Source organism: Psittacula echo (assembly GCF_963264785.1).
Source record: "Psittacula echo genome assembly, chromosome: 7".
Taxonomy (NCBI): Eukaryota; Metazoa; Chordata; class Aves; order Psittaciformes; family Psittacidae; genus Psittacula; species Psittacula echo.
The window spans coordinates 50,642,052-50,662,364 of record NC_137740.1 but is presented as its reverse complement, the minus strand read 5'-3'; the positions used below and the strand labels follow the sequence as shown (position 1 = coordinate 50,662,364).

The window sequence follows — 20,313 nt, the reverse complement described above, 5'->3', positions numbered from 1 at the left end:
ACAAGACTAATGGACCTACCTCTGAAGCCATGAAACCTAAGTCTGTAAATCAATGTCAAAATCCTTAGGTCCGTAAGATGGGGAAAAAAGTCCTCCATAGCCATCTTCCGCACATCGCCGAGGCTCGGGAGGCCTTAGCAGTCTGTTTCCCAGAGCACCTCTCCTCCTTCTCCAGCAGTCACCAACCCAGTCACAACCACACAGCGGCTCCTTCGGTCCCATCCCATCCCCATCGCACCGGCCGGCCCTTGGCATCCTCCTTGCTCACAGGATGCTTCTCTGTTGGGCACTTCCCTGCTCCCTCCCACTCCTGGGAGCTGTGGGCACAACCCCTGTTCCCCCCTGGGCTGGGGACCAGCTGGTTGTTGGCCGCAGGGTCAGTGGTGATCTTCGGTTACGGACAAGCAGTGAGTCCACGGTAGGGTAATGACGTACACACGCGCACGAGCGCACACACACACGGGAACACCTCTTTCTGTTTTCCAGGACGGATTGGTATCTTTTTTAATCCTTTTCTTTGTTTTCCTTTTTGGAAAAAAAAAAATAATGCAAGCAAAAGAGAAAAAAAAACCAAACAAACAAACAAAAAAAAAAAAAAAAAAACAAAAAAAAAAAAAAAAAAACACAAAAACCCCAAGGTTTTCTATTGAAGGTACATCACTTCTTCAATATGAAGACATAAACTGGATTGAGTCGGATCCTCCATGCAGTGGTCAGCGAAGTCCTTTGGTAGTTGCTGGAGTGGCACCCGGGTGGGATGGCAGGGAGCTGTGGAGAAGTCTTCAGGACACTTCCGCCCAGTCCATGAGCAGAGAAGGGAGTGGGGTGAGCAGGGAAGGACAGGGCAGGGAGGGAGGTCAAAAGAAGAAAAGGAAGGTGGTTTCTCCAGATGGGATGCTCCATCTCATGCCTCTCCCTTCCCCCTTCTCAGTTTTGACCACTGCTCACTGGTCGTGGGATTGGAGTCTGGTCTCTAGGGTTTGGGTTTGCTTCCCCAACGCACATTGGTTTGTCTTCATTGTTTTTCTGTGTTTGTTTTGTTTTTTAAATATATAATTTGTACATATTTATATGTATTTATAAGTTGTTCCCCATGACATTGGTAAGTGTGCTTTTGTTGGTGAGGAACGGAAGTCACCAGTTAGAGTTGAGTCCCAGGAACATCCTTCATCTGCGGTCACAGTCCCCCAGGCAGTGGCAGCACCTCTCCAAACGCTGCCCCATGGGGCCTGTCAGTTCCTCCCCTCCCACCTCTGCCCCTCCGCTTCGTGCCCTCCCCGTCCCCTTCCCCATCGAACAAGGGACGTCATGCCATCGAGGTCGGAGACTGACTCATCTGTACTCGCATGGACTGGACGCTGTTCAGGATCTTCTTCTGGTGCCCAGCCAAAGTCACCCCTATTCTCAAGAGGTCTCTGGAAGACAGATAGAGAAATATCAGTGGGCAGTTGAGGGCTGCTGTATCTGGTTTGCTGTCTCTAGGTGTGGTGAGGGACGTAAACTCAGCTGGTCCATGCCTTTCAGCAGCAGAACAGCCACAGTGCCCAAGTGCAGCCCTGTGAGTATCACTGGGACAAAGTGGGACCAAGAGTAGGGAGACTCACACACTGACCCCCAGATGGTGAACACAGCCACCTCCAGACTCAGGGTGCTTCAGCTGACCAGTGTGACGGATACTCACACCCTTCCTTTGCAGGTGCCTTAAACCGACCTTCCCACCACCCTGCAACCCCAACCTGCCCTGGGCAGCTTCCAGCTTTCAGGCATCCCTCACATGGCACCCAACTTACTCAGATGTCATCTGGGCAACAAGCTGCAGGGAGGTGAAGCCAGCAGTCAGGAAGCTGTCTCGGTACTGGCTCATCTTCACAGCGCTCAGCCAGTCGTCTACTGAGGTAAAGGCAGTGAAGTCGGGGATGGAGCGGTCAAGGAGGGGCTGAGAAGGCCTGCAAGAGGACACACCGCTGGGGACAAGCCTGACCAGTGCCAAGGGGCTGCAATGCAAGAGCCCAGCCAGTGCACAGATGCCCTCCCCAATCCACTGTGCCCTTGTGCTTTCCCCAGCACTGCCCTGCTCCCACCACATGCCTGAGACAAGGAAGGCCATGAGGAAGGCCTGTCCCATGGGAATACTGCTCTGCTGAGCAGCACTTTGCAACCCCCCCATGTAATCCGGCTGCAGGAGCTGCAGGGACAGAGACACCAGCAGAACAGACACTGCGCCCGTATGGTCACATGCCATAAAGAATCAATAGCAAAGAATTATTGCTGTGGTTTGACTGAAAACTATGTGTTCTTTGTCTGCCTGTCAGGCAGAGCAAAGACAGAAACCCCCCCATGCCTGGCAAACGATTGATGAATCCCTGTCCTTCCCTCCAGCAGCACAAGCCGTGCAGGGAGCCTGTCACCACGGCTTGGGATGCAGACCTGAGAGCATCCCCCGCACGCTGGGAGACTCACACAGCGGTGATGGTAGCCACAGTTTTGAGGCTTGCCGGGTTGCGGATCATTTTATCCAGGGTGTTGACTATCTCAGTGAAGCGAGGACGGGTGTTGCGGTCCTTCTGCCAGCAGTCCAGCATCAATTGGTGCAGGGCAGCAGGACAGTCCATGGGTGGTGGGAGCCGGTAATCCTGCTCAATGGCATTGATGACCTGCAGGGCAGCGGGGCAGAAAGCAGCATGTGAGGAGGATGAGGGACTTGAAGATCTCATGTAGTAGGAAAACACAGCCAGAGCAGTGGGTAAGCCACCCCTGCCACTCCTCATTCCGAGCCAAGCTCCTTGTGCGGGCAGAGGTGCTACAGGCAGCGCTGCCACAGACTGGGAAGGCAGCTGCCAGCCCATCTGATCAGCAGCAAAGGGAGCAGGAGGAGACGCTCCTGGCTCTGACGGAGCTGGGGTCCTCAGAGGTTAATCTCTGCTCTGATGCTCCGCGCACCGCAGTTCCTCTCTGCGGAGAGCTGCCGCTCATTATCTCAGCAGATCGCGTTGGAGTACAGCAGTCCAACTACCAAAGCTCTTTCCTTGCTCGCAAACCCTCTGAACATTTTCAAAGGCCCTGAGGCTTGCTGAAGTCCAATTACCAGCCCACTGGCTTTTCTTCCCAATTTCCCTCCTGGCATCCTCCTGTTCCCTAGCCTGTTTCATCTCCAAAACTGAGTGCTGCCGAGGCTCCGTGAAAGAGCAGCCAGCCATTCAGGCAGGGCTTCGTTTTGGGAATGAGCCCACCACCACCTCCAGAGCTGTGTGAATGACCCCCAGTGCTTACATCTTGGTTGGACATGTCCCAGTAGGGCCTCTCCCCAAACGACATCACCTCCCACATGACGATGCCATAGCTCCAGACGTCGCTGGCCGAGGTGAACTTGCGGTAGGCAATGGCCTCTGGTGCTGTCCACCTGACAGGGATCTTCCCCCCCTAAGGAAAAAGGGAGAAGAGATGAGAAACAGCTTCCTTGGCAGAGGAGCCTGGACATCCATGAGCCAGGGTTGAAGGCATTCTGCACAGCCCTGGCTGCCAGTCCTAGGGATGACACCAAGGAGTGAGCTGGTGGTACCCGATGTGATTAGGAGACAGGAGCCAAAAACATGTCCGTGGATGTATCATGTACCTGCACAGAAAGGCCTCGCTAAGCAAAACAAAAGGGTTTATCTCACTCGCATGTGACCCCTGAATGACACCTCCTCACTTCCGCTGCCCTACAGGACCCAGCACATCAGTAACCTGTCCCCAGGTCCCTTACCCAGGGAGACATCAGGTGACAAGGGCTATTAGCAGGACTGCATTAGCGCTTATCACAAGTTAAGAAGCCACAGCTTTCCCCATGCATCGGCCTTCAATGGAAACAAGGTCTAACCTAAAAGCATTCTCTTCAGCATCATCTGGGCTCCCACAACTGCTGGAAGGCCCTTCCAGACCCACTTCTGGAGAGGGATGCAAATAGGAGAACATCTTTAAGCCTCAAAGGAGACTCAGAAAGCACCGAAATAAGAAAGCGCCTTTGACACAGGGCCCCTCATTTCTCCAAAAGGCTCGAAATCAGGCTCAGTGTCTCCTGTAGCTCCTGGCAGGATGGGAAGGGCTGGAGGCCATGCCAAGAGGGCAGGGATGCTGTGGAGGGACAGCATGTACAGAGGGAATGCTCCAAGGGAAAACACCCCTGAAATAACAACAAAACCAGCCAAGGGATGAAGGAAAACCACAGACATGTCCGGTATTTACTGGAGGCAGAACTGCATTGTAAAGCGTTCAGTGCAATTGTTTTGTGCGGGCTTTCTGCCGAAGTGTCAGCTGCTCTTGAAAGATGAATGGCAAAAAATGTGATTTGAATAACTACAAATGGAGAAATTAACTGCTAGGTTGTTTTTCCTGCCTTTTCCCCAGAGCTAAAAACCTGCTGTGGGAGGCAGAGTGATGTAATCGCAGGCACAGCATCACTTCCCAGCTGCCGGGCAGATCTATTATGGCCTAAATTAAATAAAAACACAGATGAGATAATCTCTTTTATCTCTAAAGGTGGTGGAAAGGCTACTTCATACCTCATCCCAGCAGCTACTGCTGGGTGTCTGACCCAAGGCCACTGCCTGCAGGACAGGTCTGGGCAAGGAGTGGGGCAGGTCCAGTGTAGGGGTGAACACCCCATGAGCAGGGGATGAAGAGCAACGGCCTGCAACTGGGCCAAAACACAAAGCCTTAAAGGCACTCCATGGGCTTCCCACTTTGGAGGCTGGAGCTCAAGAAACTGCTTCTATAGAAGTTGGTGCTTGCACCCAGTGCACTGTCCTTTAATTAATCAATTAGATAAGGCCAAGGGGTTGCTCATTCCCTTCTTCTCTAATCACCTTTAACACCACTAAGGGTCTCATGAGCTCACTGGCCAGAGAATGGTCATGGTGGGGAGTTGGGTGTCCCCTGGGGTGGCAGGGAGCAAAGGGAGAGTGGAGCTGCCATTACCTACAAATGAGTTAATTAAGGATGAGAAGGGTGGCTGGGGAACAGCAGAACTCCCATTAGGCTTGACTCTTTAATTAATGCTGGAACAAGCTTCCAGCAGCGAAAGCCAGACCAGACCTGGAGCACCAGGGAGTTAAAATGCCATCGCTGTGCCGTCGGGAGATGCTGTGATCTCCCTTCCTGTCTCTGCAGTGGCTCCTCCATGCACCTTCCCTTCATGGAGGAGAAGGAAGGGCCTTATCTGGAAACTGCCAAGGGCAGAAAGGCACGTGGAGGAGGAGTGATACAAAAAAACCTAGAGGGAGGAATAGAAAGGAGGCAAAAGAGGATGATGGGTGGGAACCACAGCCAGGGGCTCTGAGGCACAAGCCCATGTGGTGGGAACCCTCCTGAGATGCTCCTACCCATGGCAGAATCTCTGGAGCATACATCCAGTGCCCTTCTCCCAGGTCCAGCTGGCAGCAGATGCAGGGCAGGCACTGCGGATGCCGGGCAAAACAAAACCTCACAAGGTACATACCAAGGAGCTGGTGTAGGTAGGGTCGGACGTATCATCCTGCAAATAGCGCGAGAGGCCAAAGTCAGACACTTTGCACACCAGGTTGCTGTTGACCAGGATGTTCCTGGCAGCCAGATCTCGGTGCACATAATTCATCTCTGCAAGGTACTTCATCCCAGCAGCAATTCCTCTGAGCATCCCCACCAGCTGGATCACTGTGAACTGCCCATCATTTTGCTGCAATCAGAAAGAGCAGGCACTGGGGTGAGCATACAGACCCCAGAGCTGCTCAGCCCAATCTTAGGAGGATGCTGCACCTCCACAGAGGACTACCCACCTGCCCTAACTGATTAAGGCAGAGGTATGCCAGCATCTTACCCGCAGGAAGGAGTCAAGGGCCCCATTCTCCATGAACTCAGTGATGATCATGACTGGTCGGCTTTTGGTCACCACCCCTTCCAGCCGAATGATGTTGGGGTGGTCAAACTGCCCCATGATGCTGGCCTCGCTCAGGAAATCCCGGCGCTGCTTCTCAGAATAGCCAGCTTTGAGTGTTTTGATGGCCACGTAGATCTCCCGCTTGCCAGGCAGCTTCAGGCGTCCTTTATACACTTCTCCAAACTCCCCTGCAAGTGCAAGACCATTCGCTACCACCTACTCCTCCACAAAAAACATTGGAAAGCATAATGGTACCTTGAGCTGCTTGGTCTCCAAACCAACTGGATGAGGAATTGCCTTCAGCAATACTCTCTAAATCTACTCACCTGTCCTCTTTAAAAGGGGCAATGTCTGCTGCTGAGGATGTGTTTAGGCTTGCAATGTTCTGGTGGTGATAGAATCCAGCACCAACAGAAGAAGAGGCTGGGGCTGCTCTTGCAAACCCCCTAATAAGGATTTGCAGAGCAAGAGCAATAACATTTAAGGACTACCTCAAATATCAGGTGTCAGCCTTGATAATCTCAGTTGCCTTTTTGCACATCACTTATCTTGGAATGGAAAATAGTTGGGTTGTTTGCATTGCTGCCCTCTGATTTAAAATGCAGAGAAAATGTTCCTTCATTTTCAGTGGGAGAGCTTTTCCTTTGCCAAGGCAAAATTTGCCTGTGGAGGGATTACGTTTAAGCCAGGTTTGCATCCACTTTGCCTTGATGAGTAGCAAAGGGCAGCTGATACATCACTGAACTTGATCCTGATCAAACTAGCTCATTGCTTCATTGCAACTTCCCCCTGGCTTCTCACTTTCTCTTCTACAAGTATGACACGTTAATTTAAAAATGGCAATAAAACCAGCACAGATGACATACAGATATGTGCATGTGTGTGTATATACACATATGTATAGAAGTATGACACAGACTACAGAGATCTGACTTTTTCCTGTTATCTCATGGAAAAGCCAAATGGGAAATCCCAAGAGGCCCCACTGTCATCTAGCAAATATGTTCATAGAGCTTTTCCTGCCTCATAGGAACTTTGAGAACACAAACCAACTTTGTGTCCGCCCTAATTCATCATAAAACCTGATGTCTTGAGGCTTCCTGGTCTAGTGGGCAGGTCCCTGAGGACTGGAGATAGGCCAACATAACACCTCTCTACAAAAAGGGCAGGAAGGAGGACACCAGAAGCTACTAGCCTGTCAGCCTGCACTTAGTGCCAGGGATGGTCATGATGCAGATGATCCTAAGTGAGATTATAAAGCATGTGCAGGAAAACAGAGGGATCTGGCCCAGTCAGCATGGGTTCATGAAGGGAAAGTCCTGCTTGACCAACCTGATCTTCTGCAATAAGGCGACCCATGTGGTTGACGAGGGAAAGGCTGTGGACATTGTCTATTAGGAATTAAGGAAAGAATTTGACACTGTCTCCCACAATGTTCTCCTGGAGAAACTGGCTGCTCATGGCCTGGATAAGTGTATTCTTCACTGGGTTGGAAACTGCCTGGATAGCCGAGCCCAAGGAGCGGTGGTAAATGTTATCACATCTTGCTGGTGACCGGTCACTAAAGGTATCCTTCAGGGCTCAGTGTTAGGGCTAGTGTTATTTAACATCTTCACTGATGATCTGGATGAGCGGATTGAGTGCACCCTCAGTAAATTTGTGGATGACACCAAGTTGGGTGGGAGTGTTGATCTCTTGGAAGATAGGGAGGCTTTACAGAGGGATCTGGACAGGCTGGATGGATGGGCTGTGGCCAATGGGATGAGGTTCAGAAAGGCAAAGTGCTGGGTCCTGCATTTGGGCCACAACAACTTCATGCAACAGGCTTGGGGAAGAGTGTCTGGAAAGCTGCTTGGCAGAAAAGGACCTGGGGGTGCTGATTGACAGAGCTGAACATGCGCCAGCTTGTGCCCAGGCAGCCAAGAAGGCCAACGGCATCCTGACCTGTATCAGAAATAGCGTAGCCAGCAGGGTCAGGGCAGCGATTGTCCCCCTGTGCTGGGCACTGGTGAGGCTGCACCTCGAATTCTGTGTTCAGTTCTGGGCCCCTCACTACAAGAGAGAGATTAAAGTGCTGAAGCAGGTCCAGGGAGGAGCTACGGAGCTGGTGAAGGGTTCTGGGGCACAAATGTGATGAGGAACGGCTGAGGGACCTTGGGGGGTTTAGTCTGAAGAAGAGAAGGCTCAGGGGGGACCTTATCACTCTCTACAAATACTGAAAGGAGGTTGTAGTGAGGTGGGGGTCGGTCTCTTCTCCCAAGTAACAAGCGACAGGACAAGAGGTAATGGCCTCAAGCTGTGCCAGGGGAGGTTTAAATTGGACATTAGGAAAAAAATTTTATCAAAAGGGTAATCTGGCATTGGAACAGGCTGCCCAGGACAGTGGTGGAATCACCATCCCTAGAAGTGTTCCCAAACCATGCAGATGAGGCCCTTAGTGACATGGTTTAGCGCATGGTCTTGGCAGTTCTGGGGTAATAGTTGGCTTTAATGATCTTAGAGGTCTTTTCCAACCTAGTAGATCCTATGATTCCATGATTCCTTGAGGATTTCCCAGTGAAGGACCACATGTAGACCCCCGAAAACTGCTCCAGGTGGGTGTCTGTCCATGCAGGAGCAGTGGAGAGAGCAGGAAGGGGTGGGTGGCAGGCAATGGCGAGACCCACCTGCTCCAATGACTTCTTCAATCTTGACGAAGGATACATCGATCTCCTTGGCGAACTCTCGGACCGCCTCGTTGGGATCCTCATAGGTGAAGGGGTCGATGTAGATCTTCATTCCTGGAGACCCTTGTTGCAGGAAATACAGGAGCAAAGCAAAAGGGAGAGAAAATAAGAGCATTTGTGCCATGGCCAAGAACTGGAGACCCCCATGTCCTCACACTCTCTGTATGCCTGTTAAGATGGCTGCTATCACTGTCCTCACATTTACCACCGCCATAGACCCTTACCATCCTCTTTGGTCTCCCCTATTCTACCTGAGCCTCCCCTACATTCCCTCTTCTCCCTCTCTGCCTCTGTTCCTCCACTATTATCCTTCTTCTTCCTCCTCCCTGGCAAAGGGGAGCAGTTACAGACGTGAACTACAATTAGCTGGCTTTACGGTGAGGGCTTTATGAGGCTCTATGTGTTAGTGAAGAAATATTTATTTACCCAAAAAAGCCTCTGATAGCTTTGTGGCGGCTACTAAATTGACAGAGTGCAGCAATTATAATCAACAACCTGTATGGAGCCATAAAATACAGCTTGGCCCGCCCCCATGACAAGTGTGCAGTCCCTCGCACAGGGGCAATGCACACAGCAGGATCCAACCATGCTGCAGGGAGATGCAGCAAGTGGGATCTTGCCCTTTTCAAATGGCAGAGAAACCAAAAGAGGCCCCCAGACTCCCCAGATGGTGTTAGCAGACATCTTGTCAGGATGCTCTGGTGCTTGCAGAGCTGCAAGGGGCACAGCCACAGGTCAGAGCATGCCCACGGCCATCCCTGGGCCTTAGCAGAGCACTGGTGTTGTACCATAGTCCCCAAAGGGGACCCAAAATGGGCTGTGGTCCCCCTGTGGGGGATCAGCCTCCTATGCCATTTCTTAACCAAAAGGGGACTGGGGATGGTGCAGCAGCCCCTCAAGGTCATCTCTGGAGGAGTCCAGGAGGGACATGGCTGCCTGGTCCTCCTTCCTGAGGCACCTTGCCCTTACTGTGATCAACAGTGTTTGATTCCTGTCACACTGGTGTTTCCCAGAGCCCTTCTAGAGGCAACCACAGATGAATGTATCGACCACGGTGTTTACCCTGAGCAGCTCCACACTGGGAACCCAGATCAGCTCCCAGCCACTTTGCAAGTAATTTGGGAGGAGGTATGAAAGCCTCACAGAGGCAGTGCTGGTGCAGAACAGCTACCGAGGGAGAACTGCTTGCAGGGCACCCAGGGCTTGAGAGAGAACAGGCAGGAGCATCCTCATGCCTAAAAGGGCCACCTGGGGCAAAAGCTCTGCACCTTGGAGGTAGGCAGGGAAAGCTGCAATGAAGCCATCTGTGCATCTCCCAGTTCATAAATCCCTTTATGGCTCTGTCTCATACACTTTAACTGCCCCATAAATTTCTTTACAAGACCAGCTGATGCTCCAGCCAGGATTACAAAGGGATTTACAGGATCATAACTGAGACTGACTCACTGATCAAAATATTGAAGAAATAAAGGCGGCAATAATGCTGAAGTTTCCTGCCCACCATCAACACAGGCTGGTTTTCAAACACCCTCCGATGTGCCCTGGGGTCTGCCCCCAGGCTCAGTGAACACCAGGTTTAGCTCCCCCCCTAATGCCCATCCCATCCGAATGAATGGGATTAGGGCACCTAAACCCATTATTCATCTCTGCAAACCTCAGCCACTGGCTCATCATCACTATGCTGGCAAAACCTAGGCAAAATGCCAGGTACCGGAGCACAGCACCAAAGGCAACCCACGCTAAGCCTGCCTGCAAAGAAAGCTCTGTGCTCCTAAAATCACCCCAATACTCCTAGAAACTGGATTAGGCCATTTATCTCTACTGCAGATGACGGCAAACCTTTTATCACTCTGAAAGTTTAAGCGCTCTGCCCCACAACCCTGACTCCAGCATTAGATTCTTTCTGACATCATTTTTCCTTGGGAATAAATATCGTCGGGACAGAGGAAAACCCTTTCCCACTGAATCACCGCCACTCCAACAGGGCGCTTTCCCTATCTTCCCTATCTCAAGGCTCCCAGCAAAGCAGTGGCAGAGATAAAAGCAGGAGAAATGACAACCTGAGAGACCCTATCTCACCCCAGAACCAGCCCAGGGCAGTTCTTATCAGCCGGCAATCCTGGGGTGCTCCCAGGAGGAACAGCAAAGCTGCAATTGCTGTGCTGCTGCTAAACACGTGGGTGATTTGTTCCAGTGGATACACTTGTTACTCCATTAGTTGCTGGCCACAAATTTCCCACCTGTTTTGCTCAAGCATCTGCAATAACCAAGTGCCTGGAGGCTCACTAACCTTGAAAGGGTCTTGTTGTGCATCCAGGAGCCCCAGCACCCTGTCTTCCTGGCACTGATCCTCACACATCCCAGCTTTAAAACTACACACAGACACATGCTTTGTTTTCTTTCCTACCTGGTTTGAGCACCCTGTGTTTTGGAGCTCTTGGGGTGAGCTAGGAACACAGCCAGGGAGTGGAATGTTTCAAAACAGGAGGAGAAACGGGAGAAATAAGCCCACCTGCAGCCTGACACAGACCAAGCCATCAGGCATCAAGTAAATCTTCCCCTGACATCCAAGGTGCAGAAACACAGAGAAACGAGGGAGGAAAATCACAGGTCCATTGTATTTAAGCATCATCCAGTGATGTTCGGAAAGCAGTTTGTTGTTTGCTGGGAGGCCTAAGGTCCCCCACAGACCTGCCATCATGTTGGGAAGGTTTGGTATGCAGCTGAGAAGGTCAAGAGTTCTAATGTGCTGTTGCTGGCTTGGCTGGGCTCACCTGGCTGCCTCCAAACCCCCTCCACCCCTGTCAGCGCTCCTGTTTTTCTCTGCCAGACTGATCACTCCCATCTCCACCCCTTCCCCTGCTCACCATCCTGCTCATGCCCTTCCCAGCCATCCTGCACCCATCCCTGCATCCCGTCACCATCCCTTTTTTCCCCAGGCAGGTGCCCAGGTTTTTTTCCCCAAGCAGGTGGTTTCTTCCGACAAGGAAAGCAAACTCCACCTGGGAGACATCTCTAGGAGAGCATAAATGGGATTTACATCCTGTGGGCATGGACCCTGTGAGCACTGGGTGGCAACTCCTCACCCCATGAAGCTGCTGCTTTATTATCACTTCGGCCACCACAATGGCCTGCTGGCTGCCGGAGGGGCACCTGAGCAGACATTATACACAACAGTGGAAGGAGCAGCCCAATACTGGGCTGCAGCAGGAAATCAATTCATCCTCCCTCTGAAAACCACCTCTCTCCTCCCCTGCCTCCTTTGGAAGTCTTCACAGCACCTTACATTTCCCTCTCCCCTCAAATCCATTCTCACCCCCCAAATACCCCTCATCACTCTTCTTTTCCCACCCTCAATGCTGCACCACTGTAAAATCCCCCCAGACACCCTGATACACAGTTGTGGACATCTCTACTCCCACCCTATGGCCCTCTCCATCAGTCCCATGGGGCTTTCATCCCCCTGCCACACACACTGAAGGTGGAGGCATGGGGCACATGCTGGGTGCAGGTTTAGGAGCATTTCCCCAGCCCACTTTCCCCCGCTCACCTCGCCCGGTGCTGTAGTGCTGTAACTTATCGCTGTACACCGCCTCCTTGCTATAGGCACGCTTCCTGGGAGACAAGGGGAGAAAACAAGCCAAGCTTGAGGGATCAGTGGCTGGCGGCAGCCCCAAACCACTCCCCTGAAGCAGCAGTTGCTGATCAGTGACAGCCTGGTGCTCCCTTCATCTATGGGATCTCCCGTCCCTCCCTTCTTACCCCATATCTCTCCCAGCTACATCTTAGCACCTCCACTTCCAGGGACACATCCCATGGGGACCCACCTGCTGCAGACAATGGAGATGGCCACCAGTGAGACAATGAAGACCACCCCAGCCGCTGCGGACCCCGCGATCAAAGGCAGCTGCTCTCTCAGCTCTGACTTGTAGTCGTCTGCAAGAGAAAAGGGATGGGGTGAATTCTCCCTTGCACACTCATGGAGCAAGGGCAGCCTCCTGGGAAGGGGTCCTGTAATGCCCTCTCTGATTCCACGGGTGCCGCTCCCCAGGGAGGGTGGTGGGACAAGGGGGATCCAGGCAGGAGTGTTGGTTGAGGTAGGTGATGAGTCAGTGCTGCGTTGCACAGGGAAGGACTGTCACACTCGGCTCACACATACTTTGGGTTAAAAATGTGGGAGAGAAGGTCCTGGGAATGAAGTCAAACCCATCGTGCATGGGTCCAGTTTCCTGCAGAGATGAGGTTCACAGGGTGGCTTTGTCCTTGCCTCGGGAGTTTCTCTTGCCTCAAAAAAATTTAAACCTGTTGGCCGTTTCGACCAAATTTAACACGAGCCAGCTCCTTTCGTAGAGCCACAGCAACTACAGCACCGAGCATCCCTCAAACCCCCTGCATCCCCTTGGCCACCTGCTGTGTCCTTCAGCAGCAGACTGAGATGAAAGCCAAGGTGGCACAGGGAGGACTGGAAGAACCCCAAGAAAGCCACTTGTAACTTCCATGTGCCTCCCCACATTTCCTCCTCTTCTCCCCTGCCCCATTAGTGGTGTGGGCACCCGCAGTGGGCAGTATCCAGCAGACCCCACACACATGGGGGCTTCTGCAGCTCTCCAGAAACACCCTCCCACCTCCAGTTGTCCCCAGCAAGGTCTGCCAGGCTGTGCCAGCAGCCACAAGTGAGTTAACATCAAATTCACTCCAAAAGAAGCACATAAGCACCCCTTTATCTGTATTTTTCTACTCCACGGTTAATTAGTAGCAGCTAGATTTATCTCTTGCATGCTGCTTAAAGCCTGAGAAATTCTCATCTAACCATCAATTATTATTTAATAATCTACACTATCCGTTCTTATTAAATTTCAATTAATTGCTTATTTGAGGCAGGATTTTTCTTCTCGCTTCTCTAATCTTGAGTATTCGAGGCACTGGGAGGGTTTATTACCATTTCCTTCCCTTGGGTCCCCTGCGTGGTTCTCCTCTTCCCGTTCCACTCAGCGTGAGTGCAAGCACGGGGTGACCCGGTTTTAGGAAAGGAGAAAAGCTTTAGGAAAGGCAGCCAGCAGAGCTGGGACCCATGGGTGTCACCTGTGTGGAGCAGAACCATGCAAGCAGCAGCAGGGAAGGGCTCTCTGAGGGGACTTCATCTGCTCCAGGAGTGCTTCATTCATTGACTTCTGGGTTAGTTCTGAAGCCAGGGTTAATGAAGAACCATCCCATGGGTTACTAGCCTCTAAGAGGATCTAGTATTTGTGGGTGCAGGGAAGGACCAGGGCCAGAAGAATGATAGCATGACTCTGGCAAGGAGGCCAGAAGCCACAAAGGTCATGAGCTGGCCCCTTCCCTTCAGCACACCACCTCAGGGTGGCAAATCAGCTTTCAGTGATGGCTCTGACCTTTCCAGCTTTGTCCTGAGCATCCCACAAGAGCATCCCAGAGTCCTTCCTCCAGGGATCTACAACCCTCCTCTCCTCCTCACCCCACAGTGCCAGGCTCACAGCTGGTGGCAGGGGGTCTCTGCCACCACAGCTGGAGGCAGGAAAGACAGAACCGCAGCTAAATAGCAGGGGGAAAAAAGAGAGCTGAGAGATTCAAAACAGATTACTCCTCCAGCTGGCGATTAATAAGACACTGCTGTAAATCACCTGGCTTTTGCCACGCTGCCCGCTGGGAGCGAGCTTTGCAGAGGCAAGCTCTTTTAATCCAATTAGAGCTTGAAGCTGTCACTGGAACAAAACAACCACCCCCTTTGCCTCCCTGTGCCCCCCTCCCTGGACTCACCATCCGTCAGCGTCTGGAAGCACATCTTCCCACTGTATTTGCCATAGCCGGCTACAGTGCGGGCTCGCACCTGCACCACGTACACCATCCCGGGTCGCAGCCCCTCGATCCTGGCTGTGTTGGTCTGGCTGCGGGCCATGGAGGAGTTGTACTCATTGTGATCCTGAAGGCATCACCGAGAGAGACGGTCAGATGCAATGGGAATGGGGAACAGTGGGGGAGACGATGTGCCCTGCAGGCAACCTGTCCCCATTGATGGCAGGGATGAGTTTTATCTTCAGGGGAATCAAGCAGTGGCCCTGGCTCTGTTCCAGAAAGGAAAGCACTGGAGCCTGGGCAAGGAGGCTCAGACCCTACTGGTTGCCCTTGATCCCTGATGCAGAGAATCCCACAGAAACAGGACCTACAAGCTCTGCCTGGCTTCTGAGGATCTGGGGAGGTCCCACAGGCAGCCCTTCTGGTCACTCCATAGCAAAGAGCATGGAGCAGTGGGGAAACAGTAAGAGCATCCACAGCAAAAATACTCATGAGCAGCAAATTCCTCCTCTTTGAATCACTGATGTGCCTGCACATTGCAGAAACCTCATGCAGTTACAGAAACACCATAACACGCCCTACGACATCCTGCTCAAGCAGGTTCAAGGGCAACTAGCCTCTGACAAGAGCCCCAGCCCCTATGATCCCTGCTTTGCTAAAAAGGGTTCTTGCGCTAAACCTTGCTGGAAGCCTCATGCATCCCAAATCTCATTTTCTGCAATGCTCCCCAGCGTTTTGCTGTAAAGGGGCTCTGGTGAGATCACCTAATTATTCACATTTAGAGGAATTCATTCAAGCTGGCAAGACACAGGAGGGATGAACAGCTTGGCCATGGCACGGTTCACCGCAAGGGTCGAGCGTGTGGCCCCTACGGGCAAGGACAGCTGCCAGTGAAAAGATGCAGTGGGAGGCAGTGACCTGGGACAGAGACAACCCTGATAACCCTCCCTGGTGCTTGCCATCCCCTCCTTTCCTCCTGACACTGACCCCAGGCTCCGAATCACTGCTCGCTTTAGCAGCTATCAGAGCCAAGGCAGCAACAGCACTGATGTACTGCAGGAAATGCTGCCAAGGGAGAAGAATTAGCATTTGTGGCCACATCTCTTCCCTTCCTCTGGTTGCACATCATTCCCACCCTCCCAAGCCAGCGCAGGTGACCTGCTGCCTGTTCCACCCCCCATACCAGCACTCTGACTCTTGTCAGCAGAGAGCCTCATCGATGTTCCTCATCTCCCAGCAAGCTCAGGACCTGAGCAGCCTCCCCAGCAGCACAATACAAAGCTCCACGTGCCTCCGGCCCACGCTCCATCACAAGGTTTCCACCCGAGCTTACCGCTGCTGGCCTAGAGCCCACGGTGTTGCTGACATCGGGTGTGCAGATGCGGCTCAGCTTCTCGTAGTAGCGGATCTCATAATCCAGGATGATGCCATTGGGCTGCTCAGGCTGAGGCCATGAAAGCGTGATGCTCCTCATTGTGGCACTCACCTGGTGCATGATGGGGACAGTGGAGGGTGCTGCCAAGGAAGCAGGCGGGAAGGATAAATTAACAGAGAGGGGTAGGACCAATGGCCCTGGGGAGGGAGAAAATTCTCTGGACACACAAAGCATCCCAAATATCCCATGCCCGTGGTTGCTCACCACATAGGACAAGCTCACACATTAGCAGTGGGAAGAGCAGCACCTCAGCAGCTTACATGGAACCCGAGCAGCGAGCTGCAAGGGAATTCTGGTATTTAAACCAACGACTCTTTTTAATTAGGGGCTTAGAAACCCTCAGTGCTCCTTCTTCCTGGGATTGCTTGCTCCAAGGATGTCTCCCACAGTGGGGCAAAGACAGCAGAGCTCTTCCCAGCGGGGACAAACCAAGACTCAATGGTGTTCTCCAGCTCTACTTGCCATCTTTTGCTGTAACAGCCTCTCTGGGGGAGCCAGCATCCAGCCCTGCAGGAGCCTGTGCCACAGCTGTGACCCCATGTGCTGTTATAAAGGATGTAGGAGCACAACTCAGCCAACCCCCAGGACGATGATGGGAAACCAGCTCAGGGACACCCCAGCCCAGTAAGGGCACCTGTAGCACAGCTTTGGCTCAGCCCTGTCCCAGAGGAGCTGCTGGGTCTGCTCTCAGAGCTCTCAGGGGATGCTCATCCTCAATGCCCAAACGTGTCTCTCTCTGAAGTTTTCTTCCGAACCCCAAACACTTGCAAAACACTCAAACCATCCTTGAGCTCCTCACCCACCCAGAGTTAAGTGAGCAGGTTTCCCAAAATAGCTACCAGTCACATTGTCCCCCTGCTCCTGCTCCATGTCCTGCTCTCTGCTTGCACTGGAGCAATCCCAGGGCTAATCTGTGCCTGAGCATCCCTTCAGCCAAACACTCCCACAGCCAAGTATCCCTGGAGCCGAGCATTCCAACAGCAACAATACCATCCTTCCACCATCAAGGACACCAAGCTACTATATTAGCCAGGAGTCACTTTTCCAAAGGCTTTTTGCCCTCTAAGTTATACTTGAAAGAGTCAGAGCCAGCAAATAGGGTCCTGATCCTGTACTTAATCCTATCAAAAAGCCTCCCTAGCATGACCAAGGCAGAGCTCAGCTTGGCACAACCAGCTTGGAGCATAGGATAGTGCCATGGAGGGAATGTGGGTGTGATGGGAGCTCCATTCCATGTGGCTGCACTGGGAGATGTCAATAGCTTGGCACCACCTTTGTTTACCTGGCATATTTAATCCTGGTTGTTTGGGGTTTTTTAATCTCTCCACATCCATTCCAAGATGTTCATGGGCTGAAATTAAACACTTTGCTTGATTGCTGTTAATTGCTGCATTCCCCACCCTGTTATGCGGATAGCGGTGTGCAGGTGGATGGGGCTGGGAGCAGCCCTGTGGGATGAGATGCATTAACCAGCCTGGATCCGGCCCTGCGGCTGGAAGAGCCAACTGCAAGCCAAGCAATTTTAGATGGACAGCACAGATCTTGCCCTTGACATGCCTAATGCATTTCCATCACATTACCCCGCAGCCCATCCTGTGGCACTGGGAGCATTTCCATGTTAATATCCATCCTTTGCGAGACAAACAGGGAGTGCTGGGGTACGAGCAGATAGCCACAGGTGGCCTAGCTGTTCTCAGCTTCCAGGCAGGCCCAGGGCAGGATTCGAGCAAAGAAACACCCCCAAAATCCCACCCTGGAAAAGAAAAGGCCTGGAAACAAGAGGCAGACTTGACTGCACATGGTTCAGGAGACAGCGATGCCAGCCAGGCACAAGTGTAGATTTGTACTGCCCGGAGCCAAGAGACTTAAATATTTATGCCAGGTTTCTCCGTTGCACTGTCCCAAGGGAGCACCTTTGGCAAAGGCTGCCTACATGACACACTCAGCACAAAGCAGGAATTACGATCCCCTTTCTCTGTCCAAAGCAGATGGGTTTCCATCCCCTCCACTCCTCATTGCAGCACAGGACCAGTGACCCCCTTGTCATCTGCACCCCCAGCCTGCTGGCATCCCAGCTTGGCTCAGAGCTGTTGCTCAGCTCCCGACACTTGATCAGAAAAAGGGAGGGAAAGGGGCAGGGGAGGCTGGAAAGGGGACAAGAGGAAAACTATGGGAGAGGAATGTGCCAGAGGAGACGGAGCCTGAACTCAGCACTGGGATGCTGCTCCTTCCATGCTGTAATGCAACCAGGATGCATTTCATGGCTGGATTCACCCCATCTTCCTGATCCTACTTGGGAAAAGGTGGGAAATGGTGATGCTATTTCATCCCCAAGCAATCCAGAGGTGGATAAAAAACAGATATCGGTCCCCTCCCTCCCACAAACCAGTTCTCACTTTTCCCATCCCATCCACCTCCCCAATACTTTCCCTTCCTCTTTTCCTGGCCTTTCTTCCCTCTTGCCACCTTCCCCACAGCCCACTTTGGGCTGGCTGCAGGTTTACCACATCCATCACACACCACTCACACACGAAGAGCTTTATCCTTCAGATGTGGAGCTTCCTTCCACATGGAGCTTTTAATCGGTAGAGTATGGCTAAAACCCCCCAGCATTGCATCATCCCAGGACTCACCTGCTTGATTGGTGGTGATGTTGACAGACACGTGCTGCTGTGGGAAGGGGCTCTTGTTGGAAACCCCATTGACAGCCTGGATCTCAAAGGTGTAGGGCGTGTGTGCCCACAGGTTGCTGATGAAGACCCGGGTCTCCGTCAGCCCCAGCTGCCTGGGGACAAAGTCCACGTTGTCATCGCAGCGGGAGCAGGTGCGTCGGTCCGACCGGCACTTCTTGCAGATGATGTTGTAGGTGACATCGTCCCGACCCCCTGTCTCTCGTGGCGGGTGCCACTCCAGGATGATGGATGTCTCGTTGACGATGGAGATGACGTTGCGGGGACCAGATGGGACACCTGCAGCAAAGGAGAGTGCTTGAGACAGGTGCTTGTCCAAAATGTTATGTTCAGCCCTACTGGGGTTCAGTGGGAGCCCTGAGGGCTCCAGCACGGCTCCATCTGCTCATCTGCCCATCACCTCCTGCCTCAGGAGGGATTTGGTCTCCATAGCTTTGCCTGAGTCAGGGTCAGGCTCTCCCCATTGGCAACGTTCACCACCTGCATCACCAGCCACAGAGGGGGGTTTCATGATTCAGATGAGGACTCCCATAGCACAAACCCACTTAATCTCCAAAAAAAAAACCCCATGCAGAGTGCACACAGATCCATCTGCAAAGACAGACTCATTTTCATGATCAGGAGATGTCGAGATACCTCCAGTGCTCACGTGGAGAAGCAACTCAAACAAATTATCACAGTGAGAGAAACTCCACTTAGCCAGCACCACAGATAAATGGAGGAGCAGTGAGCAAAGAGATTCAAAAATGGAAAGTGGTTATTAATGGTTCGATATCTCAAGTTGGGAGCCCAGATATTTAACAGCATGGAGGAGAGCCGGCACCACTCTCTGGTTTGCAAGCAGCTCGGATGTTGGACAAGAGATCAAAATTGCATTGATCAAATCCACCGGGAGCCGTTGCAAATGCTTCAGAGGATGGGAATTGAACGTAGCTCCAACTGCAAGCGCTGCCGAAACAGGGCCAGAGTCCATAAGGAGTGATTCAGGAGGAATCCAGGCAGGACAGCATCATTGAGGCACAAACATACATCTACCCAGGTCTGGGGAAGGATTTGGTGTTAGCCATGACAGCTCTGCATCCAAACCCACAAAATCCAGCTGCTGTGTTATGTCAAATAAGGAAAGCAATTAATTACATGTGCTGGATGGGCTCAGTGCTGCACTCCCAAGGAAGAAAAAGGACTTTGCCGTGATGTGGGGAGCAATAAAAATGATGGATGACTTGACCCGTGAGGAAAGGTTAAGAGCGCGAAGCATGCTCTGTCTTGGGGAAAACCATCCCAGGGGAGCCCTCCGTGTGTGTGTGCTGGGGAACATCATTACTGCCTGTGGATAAATTAGCCCCATTAGTGGCTGGGGATGGGCTGGGCAGAGGCAGCTTCATCAGCGTGGGGGTGACATGGCTGGTGGGATGGATGGAGAGGTCATCCATGCGGGATGACCTCAGCTGATACCCTGCTCTGGTCACTGCTCCCAGCCGGCCCAGGGGGCCAAGGGTGGCCACCCCTGCCAGCTCCCTACCTGCACTGCCCTCTTCCTCTGCTCCCTTAATCCAATCCCCCTCTTTGTACCTTAAGCAGACAAGCTGGTTTTCCTCCAGATAAAAGAAGAAATCTCTTTCTTCTCTGGCTCAGCAGCAAACCGTTCTCTCCCCAGATTCCTCCCCTTTAATTGCAGCCCCTTCCCTCCTCTGCCAGGGGTATGGCGCAGGGACCACACTCGCAAGCGTTGCCCTTGGGAAGGGCTCTAGTTAAGGG

General features: G+C 52.4%; 1 protein-coding gene across 3 annotated transcripts in view; it reads right to left on the bottom strand.

Moving 5' to 3' along the window:
• Positions 1-1,306: 1,306 nt before the first annotated feature.
• The window catches only part of EPHB1 (EPH receptor B1), a gene marked incomplete at both ends in the record, with an annotated part of 68,065 nt that continues 49,058 nt past the window's right edge, over positions 1,307-20,313 (bottom strand). Inside the window, 12 exons of one of the 3 annotated variants that reach the window (XM_080622637.1) lie at positions 1,307-1,415; positions 1,791-1,946; positions 2,461-2,654; positions 3,271-3,420; positions 5,477-5,692; positions 5,834-6,081; positions 8,560-8,752; positions 12,156-12,234; positions 12,447-12,555; positions 14,395-14,557; positions 15,764-15,945; positions 18,499-18,834. In XM_080622637.1, the coding sequence (XP_080478763.1) occupies positions 1,307-1,415; positions 1,791-1,946; positions 2,461-2,654; positions 3,271-3,420; positions 5,477-5,692; positions 5,834-6,081; positions 8,560-8,752; positions 12,156-12,234; positions 12,447-12,555; positions 14,395-14,557; positions 15,764-15,945; positions 18,499-18,834 (2,135 nt within the window). The remainder of the gene's footprint in view (positions 1,416-1,790; positions 1,947-2,460; positions 2,655-3,270; positions 3,421-5,476; positions 5,693-5,833; positions 6,082-8,559; positions 8,753-12,155; positions 12,235-12,446; positions 12,556-14,394; positions 14,558-15,763; positions 15,946-18,498; positions 18,835-20,313) is intronic. The other 2 variants (XM_080622638.1, XM_080622639.1) reach the window with 2 other exon arrangements.